Genomic DNA, 14,623 nt, shown 5'->3' with positions numbered 1-14,623 from the left:
TTGTAATCTCCATTCATTACACTGGTGAAATATGCAGGAAGTCACAGAACTAGTCTGAATGTTCAGATACATGTTATGTTTCTGTTAATACACTGTGTACAAAACATCACAACCTCCACAAAACTGAGGTTCATAGAAAAACCTTTTGAAACTTTAAAGTGTCAGTTGTCCCTCAGGATTAAAAATCCTTCTCTCTGTATGAACCTGGTTAGTGAATCTGTTGGATAGAGCAGGTGTTAATAGTATTTTGTACATTCATACATTCAGCGGGGCTGTTAGAATCTTAGTCTTGATTTACCAGTGTGACACTGATATTTCCTGATGAGACAGGAAGGAAATCAAATTAGAGTCTCTCTCTCTCTCTCTCTCTCTCTCTCTCAGTATCGAGCCAGTAGTCTTTACTTTCACTTTCTCTGGCATCACGTGGCAGCAGGCTGTTTCCAACATGAAAAGGTATTGTAGCAAACACTTTTCACTTTTCATTACAGTTTACAGAATATTATTCTTCAACCTGTTAATGCTTGCTGTTGATTGATTTAACTGTAATAAGACAATCATACAGAATAAGCCTCTGTTTTTCATTAGGAGGGTGAAACTCACTGTTTCAGTTTGAAATATAAAACACTTTGTGACAGTTTGTGAACACATCAGTGTTTGAGTGTTAACGTTAATGTCCTGAACATGTAAATTAGTTGTAACATTTTTAATCCTGTTTTAATCAGAGCAGGAAGGCTCTTTGGTTCACTGTAGACGATGAGGTTAGACTTCACCATTTGATAGATGCATCATAAAACTACTTCCTGATTTTCTGCCACAGACTTCAGATTGGACTCTGATCCTGATGTTATTTTATATGGCTGGTTGTTCATGTTTATTCGGGTCAAGACCTGTATCAAAATGATATTGATAAGTTGTCTGATATTGTCTTGATATTATGTCTGATCATCTTTCCACGCAGTTACTTTATATTTCAATAAAATTCATGCTGCTTAATGCACTTCATAGACTTTCACTGTATCAACACTCTTTGATTTTTTATTACAACACATACTCTTAAAGGTTTATTCCACTAAAACACTGCTGCTCCTACTACTGCTCTGTAAACATTTAAAGGTATATTCCACTTACACACTACTTCTACTACTACTTCTACTATTAAAGGCATATTCCACTGAAACACTACTTCAGCATACTTCAACATATTTATAATTTTAATGGTATACTTCACTAAAGTGCTATGCTACCACTACTCATACTTTTTTTAAAGGTATACTGCACTGAAACACTATTTCAACTACAAGTCATACTTTTAATGTACAGTATATTCTGCTAGAACTCTGTTACTGCTACTACACTGTTTGTAAGACACTTTTATTCAAATTGTAAACAACTTAAAAAATTAACTCTTAATAAATTCAGCTGTCATAGGAAAATTGAAAATATGAAAATGAAAATTTTAACTTTTATTATTATTCTTTCATGCACTTTTTAGGACATAAATGCAGCTTTTATCAGTGAAGCTAGCAATGCTATACAACCTTTCAGATGTTCACTGCATTTAGGCTACAGTTAGCTCTATTTTAGGTATTTCACTGACACTCTTATCCAGAGCGACTTCCTTCATTTATGAGTGTATCAGTACAATAAGCGTCAATCACTCAAAAAAAATTAAGTCAACAAAATAAAGGAGGCCAAAGCTGCAGTGACCATATAATATTCCTGTTAACCTGGGATTTTATTAAGAGAGCCAATAGCATGAGAGAGGAGAAATAATTCATATAATTCATTCAATAATTCTTCATTTTATTATTTTGGTGTGCTGATACTTTTTGTGTTTAAACCTAGCTGGTAGTTCTTGGGTATCCACCTGTTGCTGTGGCTGCTTCAGAAAGTGAATGTCCTGCCTTAGTGTTCTTCTTCTCTGTCTAACAGGATCCAGCAGGAGAGACCAGACTCTCCTCAACCCAGCTGTGTGTCCATGAAGAGTGACTGGTCAAAGGATGCCGGTATTGATTTTAAAGATGAACACCATTCTTCTGAAAAGATGTAAGTTGTTACTAGCATTAAAATGTTACTGTGTTCATGCTTTAACTAATGCAGAGAACATTTGCTGAGCATGCATGCTCTCTTTCAGCATCACTCTTCTTCACATATAGTAATATATTCACACCTGGGAGCTGCCCAGTGTAACCAGTCTGTCACTGTTAGACACTGGGAGCTGCCCAGTGTAACCAGTCTGTCACTGTTAGACACTGGGAGATGTCCAATGTAACCAGTCTGTTCGGGCTTCAGTTTCTTGAACTTTGGAGGAAGTTGTGGAGGGAGGGAAGAGTGTTTCTCATTTACTCTCCAGAAACTGTCAACCTGCTGGTCAAAAGCCGGTCTGTCTAACCTTTTTCTACCATCAGTCCTGCTTTGTCCATCCTGTGTTTCTATCAGGATCCAACATGAGAGACCAGACTCTCCTGTACCCAGCTGTGTGTCCATGAAGAGCGACCTGTCAAAGGATGCCGGTATTGATTTTAAAGATGAACACCATTCTTCTGAAAAGATGTAAGTTGTTACTAGCATTAAAATGTTACTGTATTCATGCTTTAACTATTACTTTTTTTTAAAAATCATTTTATTGCAAGACAGAAGACAGAACATTGACAGGACAACACGGGAAAAACAAAACAATAAATACAGGACAGGACAATTAATAAAAGTCGAGCCAGAAAACAAGAGAGCAAAGTGACATTAGTTGTCGGGTATCGTGTTGATCTGGTGTGTGTGTGTGTGTGTGTGTGTGTGTGCGTGTGCGCCTGCCTGTGTCCCACATTGTCAGACTAGGAAGAGGTCTGTAAGGTGGATGGGAGATAGATTAATAATAAGTAATAATAAAATAAATAAAAAACGCTAATACTAATGCTACCTTTGATACCCCCCGACAAAAATAATACTACTGCTGTTATTACTAGCACCATCGTCACCACCACCACCCCTAATAACGATAATAACACTAAAGTCAGGGAGGGTGCGAGCAGCACGTCCGCTCCAGCCACTGGCAGTGAAGCAGGGTCGGGGCCCCACCCAGGAGCTCCAGAACGGGCTGGCAGGGTCGGGCATGCTGGGTCAACAGTGTTTTTAAAATATTGTTTAATTGGTGTGCAGTGCCAGGTGGCGTGAACATAGCTATCAAGGTCATTTTGTGTGCAATGTGGACAGGTTTCTGATGCAAATCCCATTTTAAACATTTTTTGCCCAGTGAAGTGAATTCTGTGGAGTACCTTATACTGTATGAGTTGTAGGTTGGCATTTTTTTTGCTTTAACTATTACTAATGCAAAAAACATTTGCTGGGCATGCATGTTCTTTTTCAGCATCACTCTTCTTCACATATAGTAATATATTCACACCTGGGAGCTGCCCACTATAACCAGTCTGTCACTGTTAGACACTGGGAGATGCCCAGTGTAACCAGTCTGTTCGGGCTTCAGTTTCTTGAACTTTGGAGGAAGTTGTGGAGGGAGGGAGGAGTGTTTCTCATTTACTCTCCAGCAACTGTCAACCTGCTGGTCAAAAGCCAGTCTGTCTAACCTTTTTCTACCATCAGTCCTGCTTTGTCCATCCTGTGTTTCTACCAGGATCCAGCAGGACAGACCAGACTCTCCTGTACCCAGCTGTGTGTCCATGAAGAGTGACCGGTCTATGCGTATCCCTATTCTGCTCAAACATGGACACCACTCTATTGATAAAAGTTCAAAATTAGTCTGGCCCTTCATACTGTTAGCCAGTAAACACTCCTGTGTGATGGCGATCCTCTGTGTCTTACAGTATACCCACAGCATCCCTGATGTATTGTATTGTAGTGTCAATATAACACACAGCGAGTTTGCTGGCACAGCTTCGTAGCCTTCTCCAAAACAACTGGATGGAAACCATTTCATTACAGTTCCAAAAAGGTAAATGACCATTAATTGACCAAACAGCAGAATCCAGGTGTTCTGAAGCCAAACGATTGCACTGAGGGTCCAAGCCTAGAGCACGCTTGAGCGACCCAATAATGTGATAAATACAAATCGAACAAGGTTGAATTTTACATGATACCCAAGATGCCAAGGTATGACATTCTCACTCTGTTTAACTTTTAGTCAATAAACTTTGCAGCACAAAGTAGCTTTGTACCACTTGGTTTCTAAAATAGTCACCAAAAAGCTACTTTTGTTTCAGAGTGCATTTTCTTATTTCTTTCTAAAAAGTACTTGAATACATGACAAGTTGTATTTATGACTGTAAAACTCAGAAGTGCAAGCTGACGAGCAGCACCTGAAGGCAGCAGGAATCTCTGTAGAGCGACCAGAGCTCTGAGAGAGGGAAAAATTTAGGAGATAATGAGGTAAATATTGGACTTTTGGACCCTCAGTGCAATCGTTGGCTTCACAAAACTTGCATTATGATGTTTGCAGTTTTTATGTAATTTTTTGTAGCTTTCTGGAACTCTAAAGAAACAGTTATTTTGGAGAAGACTGATATGACGCTGTGCCAGCTAGCTCACTGTGTGTTATACTGACATACAAACTGACATGAGGGGGAGAAGACACTGACAACATTTTTATTTGCGGGTGAACTATTCGTTTAAGTGTCCATCACCGCACAACCTTGAAACATTTGAATCTGTGAATTCAAGTAAAGTGTGTGTGTGTGTGTGTGTGTGTGTGTGTGTGTGTGTGTGTCCCAGACTCCACCAGAAGAGGTCAGAGGTTCCCAGTGGTCAGTCTGCCCAGGAGCATCAAACAGACCTGGACTCCATATTTATGGTGTGTAAATGCACAACACCTTTTACTTCACCAACAAGTGAAATGCAAAACAAACATTCAGTCTCTGCACACTTTAGACCAGTGGACTTTCAGTCTATGCAAGATGGATCTGATGTTGTGTTCCATGATTTTAATAAGAAAGTTTAATTCATATGTTATTCTGTTCCAGCTGCTTGAGGAGAACATCGTCACCTTTGTGAAGAACGAGCTGAAAAGGTTCCAGAGGACTCTGAGTCTAGATTACCCAGAATGCTTAGAGAGGCAGAGGGATGATGAGGAGGCGGTGGATGGTGAGCAGAGGAGCAACAGAGAGGCTTTTCTGAAGATCACACTGCTGTTCCTGAGGAGAATGAAGCAGGAGGAGCTGGCTGACTCTCTGCAGAGCAGTAAGAGGCTTTTAACAGGTTTAACATGATGGAAAAACATTTGCCAAACGAGACCTATTGTCACAGTAAACCCAACCCTGGGCAAACTGTGCATGACACTGACTACAGCATTTGTCTAGGGCTTCCAGAGCCAGGCTGCCCATGCATACATGATTACTCGAAGATGCTCAGGAGATAGGTGTTTGGCTGTCAGGCTGGAAAAGGGAAATGAGTTTACCTGTCGCCAGCAAGGAGGTTACGCCGTCCCAGCACACGCCCTCATAGTCCCCGCTCATGAAACCCAGCACACTCCTCCGCTCTCGGAATCTGGTTCACCTCGGCGCTCCATTGACAGTTCATTTAGTTAACTCATGAGACGCAGCCCAAACTAAACTTCTTGTCCGTAACCTTTTCTCGTCACTTGCAAGTCGCAAAACACAGGAGAATTCCCTCGTAATCTCTCGTGGGCTCCCCCCCTGTGCCACACTCACACATGGACTGAAGATCCCCCAATCACTCCGACACACCTCCCTTTCACAACTACCGCCGGCTGCGTGATTAGGTAAGCTCACCCCCCAACCTGACAGCCACTCCGGACAGCCAATCGGGTATGGTGTGCCGTGACACTATTCAGTTCAAGTTTGAAAGGTAACTGAGCACAATGCCTCTGGATAATCTGGTAAAATGATTAATTTGTTCATGTGAGTGTAATATGCAGTGACAGTGGTGCATGTTGGGAAAAAATCAGCACCACACCAGTTGCCTTTCACATTGAGCTGAACACACAGTCAGGTTTGTCCACTCACCAGTGATGAGCTGAATAGATGCCATGGAGTGGAGATATATATACATTTACAAGGAAATGTTCACATTTCTCATGTTTACCGAAACATCCACTCATTAACGTTATTTGTTCTTTGTTCATTCAGAAGCTTTTGCTGCCATCTGCCAACGTAAACTCAAATCCAATCAGAAGGAGAAGTTTGAGTGTGTGTTTGAGGGGATTGCTAAAGCAGGAAACCCAACACTTCTGAATCAGATCTACACAGAGCTTTACATCACAGAGGGAGGGAGTGGAGAGGTCAATGATGAACATGAGGTCAGACAGATTGAAACAGCGTCCAGGAAACCAGCGAGACCAGAAACACCAATCAAATGTGCAGACATCTTTAAACCCTTACCTGGAAGAGATAAACCAACCAGAACACTGATGACAAAGGGAGTGGCTGGCATTGGGAAAACAGTCTTAACACAGAAGTTCACTCTGGACTGGGCTGAAGACAAAGCCAACCAGGATATACAGTTCACATTTCCATTCACTTTCCGAGAGCTGAATCTGCTGAAAGAGAAGAATTACAGCTTGGTGAAACTTCTTCATCACTTCTTTACTGAGACCAAAGAAGCAGGAATGTGCAGGTTTGACAAGTTCCAGGTTGTGTTCATCTTTGACGGTCTGGATGAGTGTCGACTTCCTCTAGACTTCCAGAACAACGAGATCCTGACTGATGTTACAGAGTCAACTTCAGTGGACGTGCTGCTGACAAACCTCATCAAGGGGAAACTGCTTCCCTCTGCTCGCCTCTGGATAACCACACGACCTGCAGCAGCCAATCAGATCCCTGCTGAGTGTGTTGACATGGTGACAGAGGTGAGAGGCTTCACTGACCCACAGAAGGAGGAGTACTTCAGCAAGAGATTCAGAGATGAGGAGCAGGCCAGCAGAATCATCTCCCACATCAAGACTTCACGAAGCCTCCACATCATGTGCCACATCCCAGTCTTCTGCTGGATCACTGCTACAGTTCTGGACCATGTGTTGAAAACCAGTGAGAGAGGAGACCTGCCCAAGACCCTGACTGAGATGTACATCCACTTCCTGGTGGTTCAGTCCAAACAGGGGAACGTCAAGTATCATGGGAGAGCTGAGACAGATCCACACTGGACTAGAGAGAGCAGGAAGATGATTCTCTCTCTGGGAAAACTGGCTTTTGAGCAGCTGGAGAAAGGCAACCTGATCTTCTATGAAGCCGACCTGACAGAGTGTGGCATTGATATCAGAGCAGCCTCAGTGTACTCAGGAGTGTTCACACAGATTTTTAAAGAGGAGCGTGGGCTGTACCAGGACAAGGTGTTCTGCTTTGTCCATCTGAGCATTCAGGAGTTTCTGGCTGCTGTTTATGTCATCGTCTCATTCATCGACTCTGGTGTCAATGTACTGTCAGAAACTCAATCACCATCCAGAGACAAATCTCAGGTAAATCAGCTCTACCAGAGTGCTGTGGACAAGGCCTTACAGAGTCCAAATGGACACCTGGACTTGTTTCTCCGCTTCCTCCTGGGCCTTTCACTGGAGACCAATCAGACTCTCCTACAAGGCCTGCTGACACAGAAAGGAAGTAGCTCACAGACCAATCAGAAAACAGTCCAGTACATCAAGAAGAAGATCAAGAAGAATCCCACTCCAGAGAAAAGCATCAATCTGTTCCACTGTCTGAATGAGATGAATGACCGTTCTCTAGTGAAGGAGATCCAACAGTACCTGAGATCAGGAACTCTCTCCACAGCCAGACTCTCCCCTGCTCAGTGGTCGGCTCTGGCCTTCATCTTACTGTCATCAGAAGAACAGCTGGACCTGTTTGACCTGAAGAAATACTCTGCTTCAGAGGAGGCTCTTCTGAGGCTGCTGCCAGTGGTCAAAGCCTCCAATAAATCTGTGTAAGTGCATAGATAACGGAATAGATTCAATATATGACTTTTATGTAAGAAGAGAAAAAAGAAATACTTTTAAAGTTGTTGTTCATCATTAATTCTTCCTCAGGCTGAGTGGCTGTCAGCTGTCAGAGAGAAGCTGTGAAGCTCTGGCCTCAGTTCTCAGCTCCCAGTCCTCTAGTCTGAGAGAGCTGGACCTGAGTAACAACGACCTGCAGGATTCAGGAGTGAAGCTGCTCTCTGCTGGACTGGGGAGTCCACACTGTAGACTGGAAACTCTCAGGTCAGGATTACTGTTACTGTTCAACAGACGTCCATTTAAATTCTGCTTTACATGCACATTTCAGTCAGAGACACTTGCGTCAAAGGAGTTTAGACCATTTTTTGCAAATGGTTATACAGTTTGAGTTGAAAAAAAGCAGCACACCAGTCTAATAATAAAAAAGAATATAACAAAAAAGACGTCACCTCATTTTCACAAATTAATTTTTTGGCCATGACTGCTAACACATTTTGGTATTACACCTTCATCAGAGCAACCTATTAAACCTAAATACTGTTTTAAACCAATTACTTTGTATTTAATCATCAAATTCAATGAGTCAGCACCCATATTAATGTTTGTTGTGCACTTTAGTCTGTTCTGTATGTATTCTGCACAGTGTAATCATTTATAGTCAAAAAGGGCACACTTTATTGGCATTTTTAATTATTATTATGACATCAAACATTAATATGGGTGCCCACTTATTGAATTTGACAATTAATACAAAGTAATTGGTTTAAAACAGTATTTCTACCTTTTAAAAAATGTCACACTTTTATTTTGAAGCCTAAACGGTCAAACAGGAAGTCTTGTTTCTGCTAATTCGAGCTAGTCTTACCTATCGAGGCCGGGATGCATTTTGAAATAACAGCTACAGTGGCAATTTCAGCTAAATAATGGTGTAAATATTGGTCTTTTCAAGTCACTTTGGGATCGTTTGGCTTCAGGAGACTTGCATTATGCTGGACAAGCTGCATGGAGTCATTTTATGGTTATTTTCCATTATTTTTTTAACCGTGAAGTCAAGTCAGGTCCCCAACTTCAGTTGTTTTGGAGAAGGCTTCTACACCATTCCGCTGTGGAGCTGTGGAACAAACTTCACCCAAGTTTCAGTATTTTCTGCTCACTCATTTGCATTTGTCTGCTGCAAACATGGAGAATATGCAAAGTCCATATAGGAAAGACCAAGATGGAGATTTGAAGAAACAAGAAACATTGCTGCTGTGAGAGGACAGTGTTAACATGGGATTTGATCTTATAATCTTGTGCTTTTAAGACCTCTGCCTTAATCACCTGGCCACACACTGTGTGGCAGAGGGGGGAAACAAAACAAAGAGGCAAGTTTTGAGAGAATCCAACTTATGTTGAAAGCCTTTTTTTTAAGTTATGGCCATTTTAAAGTTAGAATATTGCTATACCGCCACCTGTAGGCTAAATGCCACCAAACTTTCCATGTTACCTTGGGCAGTCTACCTACACATGTCCACCAAATTTGGTTAAGATAGAATAAAGCCTTCATGAATACTTTTATTAGGGGCAGTCCAGACTGCTTTGTGTCAAATTTGGTTAAAGTAAAAATGGCGGAAAACAAATACATTTGGCATGAAGAATGTATTGGCAAAGTTGTTTGTCATGACCAAATCAGATTAATCTGGTCAAGTAAGAGATCTGAGCAAGACATCTCTACATTTTATTCAGATTTTTGCATTGTAACTACTTTTAGAAAGTAGACTATAGCCTGAAATGAAGTCAGTCCACTGAGCTTCAGTCGTGGCGAGATGGAGTTTAATATTTGAGATATTTCTGCCAGGAATTAATTTCTATGTTGTTCAATAGTAATAATTTCAGTCTGTAATAGTCTGTCACTGATTTCAATTAAACTTCTCTCGATTTGGTTTCCCTCTCTCTCGCTCTCTCAGGTTACGATGCCTGACAACTACGTTTTTTTGAATGGACGCTTGTAGTAGCGTGACTTGCCGCCTCTGGAAACTCCTGAATCTCGTGTACAAACTTTTAAACTAGCCGTTGTCGATGTAAAATGAAGACAGATTCAGCAACTGTATGGCTGATTTCTCGCCTCAAACGTTTTCAGAAACACATTTCGGTGAACCATTTTCTTAACCCTCTAGACCCCAGTAGAATTCTAGAATGCTGCTGCAGTTGACTGGGAATTCTCACTTAAATCAGCATTTTCTTGGTCATTCCAAACAAACAGCTATACCTCAAAAATAAAAATAAATTGACAATCACAAGTTTTTCCATTTAAAAAAACACAACTTTCCCTTTAATTTGGTACCAAATACACGGCAAGGCGATGGACTGTGTGAAATCGACCAATCAATGCTAAGAGGAGGGTGGGCCTTCCACAAGGGCCAGCCAATCAGAGCAGTAGCTCATTAGCATAAGAACCTGCTTACGTAAAACAACCTATTTTCTTGTAAGTGGGAAACAAACACTGGGAAGTGAATAGCTAAAGCTATAACTAAATGATTTTTACTGTAAAAAATTCAACAGATGTATTTTATAGACACCAGGTAATAAATGTGTATAAGTGTGTGTGTTGTCAATCAACAGTCATGATGGCAAAGGCCCAGGTTGAAAATAACCAGAATTATCCTTTAAGATAGGAACTCTGCTGTGGTCGTTATTGAAAGTTATCGAGATTATTTTATTTCAAAATAGAGGAAAATTTAACTGAGATGATTATCAATATTATTTTTTACTGGAACACACTATGCCACACTATGTCACTGTTTGCTGCTTGTGTGTGTGTGTGTGTGTGTGTGTTTGTGTGCAGGCTGTCAGGCTGTCTGCTCACAGAGGAAGGCTGTGCTTCTCTGGCCTCAGCTCTGAGCTCCAACCCCTCCCATCTGAGAGAGCTGGACCTGAGCTACAATCATCCAGGAGCCTCAGGAGTGAAGCTGCTCTCTGCTGGACTGGAGGATCCACACTGGAGACTGGACTCTCTCAGGTATGGAGAGGCAACGTCTGCTAGAAGGCTGAGAGTCACACACATTTTCTCTGTCATACTGAGAAGCTGAGGAATACTGTTTCATGTTTAATGGTGGATATGAGTGGAAATCATTCATAGGGAAGGTTTTTAAATGTTTCCATCATCAAAGAGAATCTGCTGGTCTGACTTTGTTTATTCCTCCAGTGTGGACCATGGTGGAGTGCAGTGGTTGAAATCAGCAGGTTTGAGGAAGTGTAAGTGTGTATTTAGTTTGATTCATGAAAACAAAGCAGCAAACACTCAACTATTGAGATGGAAAGCCCATCTACACCACAGTATGTGACATCCATTCATAACATCATGTGTTATAATAAGAAAGAATTGTCATACTGTCAATAAATCAACAAATAACCAGAGCAGGTGTATTAGATGAGAAACTGTTTATGTCAAACTCCCTGTATGTCTTGTATGTGGCTGATCCGAACAAAATTGTCCACGTGTAGAGGCATTCTATTCTATTCTATTCTATTCTATTCTATTCTATTCTATTCTATTCTATTCCAACCTGCTGCTGTATTGTGTCTTGTTCTCTCCATCAGATGCCTGTGAACTCACACTGGACCCAAACACAGCACACAGAAACCTCCTCCTGTCTGAAGACAACAGACAGGTGACAGACGTGAGAGAGGAGCAGCCATATCCTGATCACCCAGAGAGATTTGACTACTGGGAACAGCTGCTGTGTAGAAATGGTCTCACTGGTCGCTGTTACTGGGAGGTCGAGAGGAAAGGAGCGGTTCATATAGGAGTGACTTACAGAGGAATCAGAAGGAGAGGAGCGGGTGATGACTGCTGGCTTGGAGGGAATGAAAAGTCCTGGAGTCTGGACTGCTCTGGTAACAGTTACTCTGCCTGGCACAGTAACAGATCAACAGACATACCTTCCCTCTCCTCTGTCTCTGACAGAGTAGCAGTGTATCTGGACTGGCCTGCTGGCTCTCTGTCCTTCTACAGAGTTTCCTCTGACACACTGATCCACATCCACACCTTCCAGTCCACATTCACTGAACCACTCTACCCTGGGTTCTGGTTCTGGTCTGGGTTTGGTTCCTCGGTGTCTCTTGTCAGATAGAGGAGAGAGAGAGAAACTCTCACCCTGCTGACCAAAGACAGCTGCTGAAATGATAGTTCACTTTGGACAGGATCACACACACACACACACACACACACACGCACACACACATGCACACACACCTTAATGTGAGAATAATGTTTGTATTTTAATTTAAATGTGATTAGAATTGCCCCAATATCTTGTTCTGTTGTTTTATAAGTTGGGAGTCATTTAATCTCAAAATCAAAAAAAGGAAAATGTCAAATTGTCATCAAGTGTGACACCATTTTTTGGCCCAAATAAGGTATTCTGGTATTCAGGGCAGCACCAAACTGATCAGGAATACAGCCGAGACACCGGCAATGCCACAAACCAATACCTCCACTCCAAACAACTGCTCCGCTCCCCAGACTCCCCACCCATCAAAGAATCCCCCATGTGCAGCAGCGACAGCCCCGCAGACCCCAGGCACTCCAGCCGCCAGGCCCCCAGGGCATCCGGCGAAGCCCCGCCCCACGCCCCCCGCATGACCCGCCACCGGCGCAAACAGCCCACAGGGCATCCCAATCCAAACCCCATCGAGCCCCGTGGGAAACAGCCCGAACGCACGGCACATGAGAGACGCAGGAAGCATGCGGCGAAACCCCAGCCAAGAATCCCGAAAGCCCGACAGCCAGAACGCCCAAGGCCAGCAAAGATGCCACCGCCGCAGACAGAGGACTCCCGATGAACAGAAAGTCCGAAGAACAGAACAGCCACCCGAAGACAGAGGCAGCAGTCCGCAACACCATCAATGCCACGGACGCTCTCCCCGACCAGTTCAATGCCACCCCAGCAAACAGAAGCACCAACCTCCCCCAGGAAACACAAAGACCCCTCAGTGACCCCAAACTCCCGAACGGCAGTGCATAGGGAGTGAATCATATGAAAGCCTGTTTATATAAGTGTGTTTTTAGAAGGGATTTAAAAGATGAAACTGATTTAGCTAGCCTAATTTCCTCAGGCAGGTCATTCCAAAGTCTAGGCGCCCAAATAGAGAAAGCGCAGTCACCTTTAGTCTTGAGCCTAGACTGTGGAACAACCAAAAGGGCCTTGCCTGAGGATCGAAGGCAGCGTTCTGGCTCATAAAGAGTTAAAAGGTCAGCAATATAGCTAGGGGCTAGACCTTTCTGTGCTTTAAATTTAATCAGTAAAATCTTAAAATCAATTCTAAATCTTACTGGTAGCCAGTGCAGATGTGCTAAGACTGGGGTAATATGGTCTCTACGTTTAGTGCCAGTTAAAATTCTAGCTGCAGCGTTTTGAACGAGCTGGAGATGTGAGATAGATTTTTGACTGAGGCAGGTATAGAGAGACTTGCAATAGTCTAGACGAGATGAGATAAAAGCATGAATTACCTTCTCTAAGTCAGCATGAGATAAAAATGACTTGATTTTTGATACATTTCTTAGTTGAAGGAAGCAAGACTGCACAACACTCCTAAGTTTCTGGCCACAGGCTTTATGTTAGATGATAAGTCACCTAGATCATGTAAAATAAGATTTCTTGCGTTGGGCTGCCCAAATAAGACTATTTCAGGTTTGCTTTCATTTAACTGAAGAAAATGTTGTGACATCCAACACTTAATGTCCGTAAGACAGTTTCTCCGAGTGTTAAGGCAGTTGGGATCATTATGTCTTAAGGGTAGATATAACTGTGTGTCGTCGGCATAGCTGTGAAAGGAAACATTATGCTTACGAATTATATGACAAAGTGGAAGCATGTAGAGGGAGAAGAGGATGGGGCCAAGAATTGAGCCCTGTGGAACCCCACAGGTGATGTCTGCTGTAGTCGATGATGACTTGCCTATTCTGACAGAGAAGGTCCTATTAGATAAATAGGATTTAAGCCAACTCAGTGCTAAGTCTGAGATACCTACCCATTGTTCAAGGCGCTCAATTAAAATAGCATGATCTACAGTGTCAAAAGCTGCACTCAGGTCTAGAAGGATTAAGACTGAGCATTCTCCTGCATCTGCTGTGAGAAGGAGGTCATTAGCTACTTTGACAAGGGCTGTGTCTGTGCTGTGTAATGCTCTAATGCCTGACTGGAATCTTTCAAAAATATTATTATGGTTAAGATAAGATAATAATTGGGTAAAAACATTTTTTTCTAAAACTTTTGATAAAAAAGGCAGTTTAGAGATGGGTCTAAAATTGGTAAGATCAGACGCATCAAGGCTGGGCTTTTTAAGAAGAGGCTGAACCACTGAATGCTTAAAACTAGAGGGAAAAGTTCCTGTGGCCAGAGAACTGTTGACAATAGACAGAATACTAGGACCTACTGTGTCAAAGACATCTTTGAGAAATTTTGTTGGAACAACATCAGAACAGCAAGTAGAGGACCTCATTTGAGAGACAATATCCTTTAAAAACAATAAAGAAATTGGTTGAAAACAATTTAAAACAGCTGAATTTTCCAACATAACAGAGGAGTCCCTGTCAGCAGGTGAAATCTGACATCTTATATTTTCAACCTTCTGAGTAAAACAAAATTCCTCACACTTCTCTCTCTGGGGAGGCTTCAAGGCTGTGGCTGGGGGAGGGGCTAATGACATAATCTATGGCTTGGAACAGAACCTTAGAGTTATGACAGTTTT

General features: G+C 42.2%; 1 protein-coding gene across 1 annotated transcript; it reads left to right on the top strand.

The window, feature by feature from the left end:
* The first annotated feature begins 2,455 nt into the window (after positions 1 to 2,455).
* Positions 2,456 to 12,176, top strand: LOC139640870 (protein NLRC3-like). The gene is made up of 8 exons (XM_071515059.1): positions 2,456 to 2,553; positions 4,720 to 4,798; positions 4,968 to 5,184; positions 6,093 to 7,878; positions 7,982 to 8,155; positions 10,716 to 10,889; positions 11,076 to 11,125; positions 11,471 to 12,176. The coding sequence occupies exons 1-8, from the start codon at positions 2,486 to 2,488 to the stop codon at positions 12,001 to 12,003; spliced, it is 3,081 nt and encodes a 1,026-aa protein (XP_071371160.1). The 5' UTR covers positions 2,456 to 2,485; the 3' UTR covers positions 12,004 to 12,176.
* Positions 12,177 to 14,623: the final 2,447 nt, after the last annotated feature.

Source organism: Centroberyx affinis, unplaced genomic scaffold (assembly GCF_046629955.1).
Source record: "Centroberyx affinis isolate AG114_WGS23_722 - 3 ecotype Tasmania unplaced genomic scaffold, CSIRO-AGI_Caff_v1 ptg000300l_1, whole genome shotgun sequence".
Classification (NCBI taxonomy): domain Eukaryota; kingdom Metazoa; phylum Chordata; class Actinopteri; order Beryciformes; family Berycidae; genus Centroberyx; species Centroberyx affinis.
This window is presented reverse-complemented; position numbering and strand designations above follow the sequence as displayed.